Source organism: Eucyclogobius newberryi, unplaced genomic scaffold (genome assembly GCF_026437365.1).
Source record: "Eucyclogobius newberryi isolate DKJ021-1_F unplaced genomic scaffold, fEucNew1.0.hap1 SCAF_20, whole genome shotgun sequence".
NCBI lineage: Eukaryota > Metazoa > Chordata > Actinopteri > Gobiiformes > Gobiidae > Eucyclogobius > Eucyclogobius newberryi.
The window spans coordinates 1,418,776-1,424,591 of record NW_027315835.1 but is presented as its reverse complement, the minus strand read 5'-3'; the positions used below and the strand labels follow the sequence as shown (position 1 = coordinate 1,424,591).

The 5,816-nt window shown below is 48.3% G+C and overlaps 1 protein-coding gene across 2 annotated transcripts; it reads left to right on the top strand.

Moving 5' to 3' along the window:
• The first annotated feature begins 424 nt into the window (after positions 1–424).
• Positions 425–5,799, top strand: tvp23b (trans-golgi network vesicle protein 23 homolog B (S. cerevisiae)). Of its 2 annotated transcripts, XM_072456547.1 has the most exons (7): positions 425–510; positions 1,541–1,617; positions 1,690–1,834; positions 1,921–2,010; positions 2,433–2,552; positions 3,003–3,131; positions 5,556–5,799. In XM_072456547.1, the coding sequence occupies exons 1-7, from the start codon at positions 499–501 to the stop codon at positions 5,580–5,582; spliced, it is 600 nt and encodes a 199-aa protein (XP_072312648.1). In that variant the 5' UTR covers positions 425–498; the 3' UTR covers positions 5,583–5,799. The 2 variants fall into 2 exon arrangements, with proteins under 2 accessions (XP_072312648.1, XP_072312647.1); XM_072456546.1 differs by lacking the exon at positions 425–510 and having other exon boundaries at positions 1,455–1,617.
• Positions 5,800–5,816: the final 17 nt, after the last annotated feature.

Genomic DNA, 5,816 nt, shown 5'->3' with positions numbered 1-5,816 from the left:
TACAAACTGTGACTTAAACTGTTACAAAATAAAACACTTTCAGACTCATTTTGTCTCATGTTTGACTCTTTTATAATTTATGTGACAAAATAATAACCTCACAAGGAAATGCTTCATTTAGAGACTAATATCCACATTGTCAAATTAATGCTTAAATGTTGTTTAGTTGTTAATTTGTTGTTGTTGTGCTGTTGTTATTGTGTTGTTGTGTGATTGCTGTGTTGCGGGGGTTGCGGGGGTTGCGGTGTTTGTTGTTGTATTGTTGTTGTGGTTGTTGTTGTGTTGTCGGCTGTGAAGCTGCATGTAGCGCCCTCTGCTGGAGCTGTGCGTCTTCAAAGTCTGTGTTTTACACTTTAAGAAAAGAATGACGTCAGAGATAAAGAACTCGTAAAACAAGAACTAAATAAAATAAAGTCTGTGACGTGGCCAGTTTGACCCACGTGACCGCCCGGAGCAGTGACGTACGCTCAAACCCGGAAAAGGCCGCCAGCTTCCAACATGTTGACTGACGTATGTGGCTCATGTTTTTACGTCTTTTAACCTTCTCTTGTTTGTCTGTTGTTGTTTTCGTTGTTGTTTGCGCCGCGCCTGGTGTCACGTGTGGTGTCACGTGTGGTGTCACGCGCGGTGTCTTTGTTAAAGTCTCTAAAATCCGGTTTAAATGCGCCGTGTCCGCGGCTGTGCTAACGCGGCTAAAGCTAACGGCTGCAGATTGTTCAATACTTTTGGACTTTTTCGCGTTGTAAACAAGTTTAATGATTATTTCTGCGGCTGAACGTGACGTTTGGACACGTGACACTTTTTACACACGCGTTTCTTTGTCTCGTGAGTGAGTTTGAGCCGTGAAAAGGACAAAATGTTGTCCAAGCCACAGTGACGACAGATTCACGTGACTGCAGACACGCCCACTGGAAGAGGTGGAGGTGAAGGGCCCCAGACAGGAGGTGGTGAAGGGCCCTGGGAGGAGGAGGAGGTGGTGAAGGGCCCTGGGAGGAGGAGGAGGTGGTGAAGGGCCCTGGGAGGAGGAGGAGGTGAAGGGCCCTGGGAGGAGGAGGAGGTGGTGATGAAGGGCCCTGGGAGGAGGAGGAGGTGAAGGGCACTGGGGGGAGGAGGTGAAGGGCCCTGGGGGGAGGAGGTGAAGGGCCCTGGGAGGAGGAGGTGAAGGGCCCTGGGAGGAGGAGGTGAAGGGCCCTGGGAGGAGGAGGTGAAGGGCCCTGGGAGGAGGAGGTGAAGGGCCCTGGGAGGAGGAGGTGAAGGGCCCTGGGAGGAGGAGGTGAAGGGCCCTCATCACAGTTGTTTCTCTCATGAAGAAATCAAATGTTCTTGTTTTGATTCTAGTTTAAAATGTGACATGATCCTGAACATCTGCATCAGTCGTTTATAAAGTCCATCATGTGACTCACTGTCCCCGAGGCAGAGGTCAGAGGTCATGTGACTCACTGTCCCCGAGGCAGAGGTCAGAGGTCATGTGACTCACTGTCCCCGAGGGAGAGGTCAGAGGAAATGTTCAAACTTGTGTGAAAATATGAAAATGTTTCAGGAAAACAACGATGAAGACGTGTCTCTGTTCGACGCAGAGGAGGATTCTGGGAAACGCAGTAAAAAAGGAGGAGTCAAGTGAGTCCTGAACTACATCTGGTTTAGACCTGGTTTAGACCTGGTTTAGACCTGGTTTACTTCTCTGTGCAGACACCCCGTGGCCCTGTTCTTCCTCTTGCTCTTCAGAGTCTGTGCGTTGCTGGTTTATTTGTTCTGTGAGATCTTTGGGGCCAGTTCCATCTCCTCCATGGTCTGTATCATCCTCCTGCTGTCAGCCGACTTCTGGACCGTCAAGGTACAACACCACACACAGACAGACAGACACACAGACACACACACACACACACACACACACATAAATGACACATGTGTTCTTCTCAGAATGTGAGCGGGCGTTTGCTGGTCGGTCTGCGCTGGTGGAACCAGGTTGATGACGATGGACAGAGTCGATGGGTCTATGAGTCCAGAAAGGTCTGAGGGAGGGCATCTGACACACACAGGGAGGGCATCTGACACACACAGGGAGGGCATCTGACACACACAGGGAGGGCATCTGACACACACAGGGAGGGAGGACATCTGACACACACGGGGAGGGCATCTGACACACACGGGGAGGGCATCTGACACACACAGGGAGGGCATCTGACACACACAGGGAGGGAGGGCATCTGACACACACAGGGAGGGCATCTGACACACACAGGGAGGGCATCTGACACACACAGGGAGGGAGGGCATCTGACACACACAGGGAGGGAGGGCATCTGACACACACAGGGAGGGAGGGCATCTGACACACACAGGGAGGGAGGACATCTGACACACACAGGGAGGGAGGGCATCTGACACACAGTCCTGACACAGTGGTGGTGACTCTCTCTGTCCTGCAGGGGGCGGTGGCACACTCGGCCTCAGAGGCGCGGCTCTTCTGGCTCGGTCTCGTCGTGGCTCCGGTTCTTTGGTCCCTTCTGACCTTTACCTGCCTCATCTACTTCAGGATCAAATGGCTCGTGAGTCTGAAGCTCCCTGAAGCCCCTTAAAGCCCCCTAAAGCCCCCTAAAGCTCCCTGAAGCTCCCCGAAGCTCCCTAAAGCCCCCCGAAGCCCCCTAAAGCTCCCTGAAGCCCCCTGAAGCCCCCCGAAGCTCCCCGAAGCCCTCTAAAGCCCCCCGAAGCCCCCTAAAGCCCCCTAAAGCTCCCTGAAGCCCCTAAAGCCCCCCGAAGCCCTCTAAAGCCCCCTAAAGCCCCCCGAAGCCCCCCGAAGCTCCCCGAAGCCCCCTGAAGCCCCCTAAAGCCCCCTTAAGCGCCCTAAAGCTCCCTGAAGCTCCCTGAAGCGCCCTAAAGCTCCCTAACGCTCCCTAAAGCCCCCCGAAGCTCCCTGAAGCCCCCTGAAGCCCCCTGAAGCTCCCTAAAGTGGTGGAGTTGATGGCGTTGGTCCTGAACACTTTTTGTGTGATTTTCAGCCCGTGGTGGTGATGGCGCTGGTCCTGAACGGAGCGAATCTTTACGGATACGTCAAGTGTAAATACGGGACGAAAACAAGCCTCAAAACTGTGGCCACCAACTACTTCGGACGACAGTTCCTCAAACAGGTCCTGGTTCAGTCTCTCTTTAGTCTCTCTTTAGTCTCTCTTTAGTTTCTCTTTAGTCTCTCTTTAGTCCCTCTTTAGTCCCTCTTTAGTCCCTCTTTAGTCCCTCTTTGGTCTGACTTTAGTAAGTAAGTAAGTAAGTAAATTTTATTTCTATAGCACCTTTCACAGACAGAAGTCACAAAGTGCTTCACAAAACACAGAATAAAACAATAAAAACACAAAAAACTTACAGTGAACAAAACATATACAACAATATACAGTCAAATCAGTCCCTAAAACAAGTGCATTTAAAAGGCTTGACTAAATAAAAAGGTTTTAAGCTGACCCTTAAAAGCAGTAACTGAGTCCAGTGACCGTAGGGAGAACGGAAGATCGTTCCAGAGTCTGGAACAGTCTGGAAGGATCTGTCTCCTCTGGTCCCAAAACGTGTGCGTGGAACCAACAGTTTCTGGTCCAAGGACCTTAGTGAGCGAGAGGGAGTGTACAGTGTGATCAGATCGATAATGTACGATGGGACCTGACCATTTAAAGCTCTAAAAGTTAAAACAAGAATTTTAAACTGTATCCATGGAGACCGGCTCCAGTGAAGGGCTTTAAGAATGGGTGAAATGTGGGCCCTTCTATTTGTGCGAGTCAAGATCCTCGCTGCAGAGTTCTGGAGCAGCTGCAGACGAGAGAGTTCCTTCTTGTTAAGAAAAACAAACTGTTACAATAGTCAAAACGTGAGACACAAATGCATGAATTATAACTTCCAGGTCATTTTGAGACACCATTTTTCTGAGCTTAGAGATTTTCCTCAACTGAAAGAAACAGTTCCTGGTCAACAGCTTAGAGTGGTGTTCTAAAGACATGTCTGTGTCAAAGACAACACCCAAGTTTCTAAGACTTGGTTTTACAGTCTGGCCTAAAACACCCAAGTGCTGGTTTATCCCTGGAATGGCATCATCAGGGGCAATAATCAGAGTTTCTGTTTTGTCAGCATTTAGCTGCAGAGTTTTTACTCAGCCATTGTTTTATTTGCACTAAACAACTGACCAAGGAGTTCAGCTTCTGGATCTCAGAAGGTTTAAAAGAGCAATAGAGCTGAATATCGTCATGAACAGGTGGTAGGACACATCACTAAACTCTTTAATGATCATTCCCAGGGGAATTATATAAAGCAAAAATAAGACTGGACCCAAGACGGAGCCCTGAGGAACTCCACACAACAGATCAGCTGAGTCGGACATTATTTGGTTTGCAGCAACACTAAAGCTCCGACCGGATAAATATGAGGAAAACCAATGAAGAACTGACCCCGATCGTCCAATCAGGTCCCTCAATCTGTTCAACAGGATATGATGTTCGACAGTGTCAAAGGTCAACCGTGCAGATAAATCCAACAGAACTAAAACAGTGCATTTCCCAGAATCAGCAGACATCATAATGTCACTGGACACTTTGAGCAATGCGGTTTCCGTAGTCTCTCTCTTTAGTCCCTCTTTAGTCCCTCTTTAGTCTCTCTTTAGTCCCTCTTTAGTCCCTCTTTAGTCTCTCTTTAGTCCCTCTTTAGTCCCTCTTTAGTCGGACTTTAGTCTCTCTTTAATCTAACTTTTGTCTCTCTTTAATCTAACTTTAGTCTCTCTTTAGTCTAACTTTAGTCTCTCTTTAGTCGGACTTTAGTCTCTCTTTAATCTAACTTTAGTCTCTCTTTAAGTCAGGTTTAATTTCTTGATGGGTCTAAACCTGCACAACCCGACATAAGAAGGAGACAAGAGATTCCATATATTTAACTCCGGAGGAGAACGAGAGAGGACACCTCACCCCATGGGACACCTCACCCCATGGGACACCTCACCCCATGGGACACCTCACCCCATGGGACACCTCACCCCATGGGACACCTCATACGCTCTGAGGTCTCTCTGCGTTCACCTCCTTCATGAGGGAGGTCTATACACAGGGTATAATCAGGACACACACACAGGGTATAATCAGGACACACAGGGTATAATCAGGACACACACACAGGGTATAATCAGGACACACAGGGTATAATCAGGACACACACACAGGGTATAATCAGGACACACAGGGTATAATCAGGACACACACACAGGGTATAATCAGGACACACAGGGTATAATCAGGACACACAGGGTATAATCAGGACACACAGGGTATAATCAGGACACACAGGGTATAATCAGGACACACAGGGTATAATCAGGACACACAGGGTATAATCAGGACACACAGGGTATAATCAGGACACACACACAGGGTATAATCAGGATCATGTGTTTGCAGCTCCAATGAGACGTTTGTCCTAAAGACAATTACTCTGCCTCTTTGAGGCGTTTCAGTAAGATCAAATATAAGATCAAATATAAGATCAAATATAAGATCAAATATTAAATCCTACATTCCTCTTGTTTCTTTCAGGCCTTGTCTAAAGAAGAAGAATCCTAAACTACATGATATTTTTGGACAAACTTTGGACATTTCTGATTGGTCTCTAAAACATTCTAGTTGTTTGTTTATATGTGAAACATTAGTTTAGTCGGGCCCCGGCGTGGGGCCCCAGGCCTCGGATCGGGCCCCAGGCCTTGGGGTCGGGCCCTGGGGCCTCAGATGGAGCGCCCTCTTGTGGAGCGTGTGTGTAAATATGTACAGAGCGAGCTCATCTTTATTAAAATATTTCTA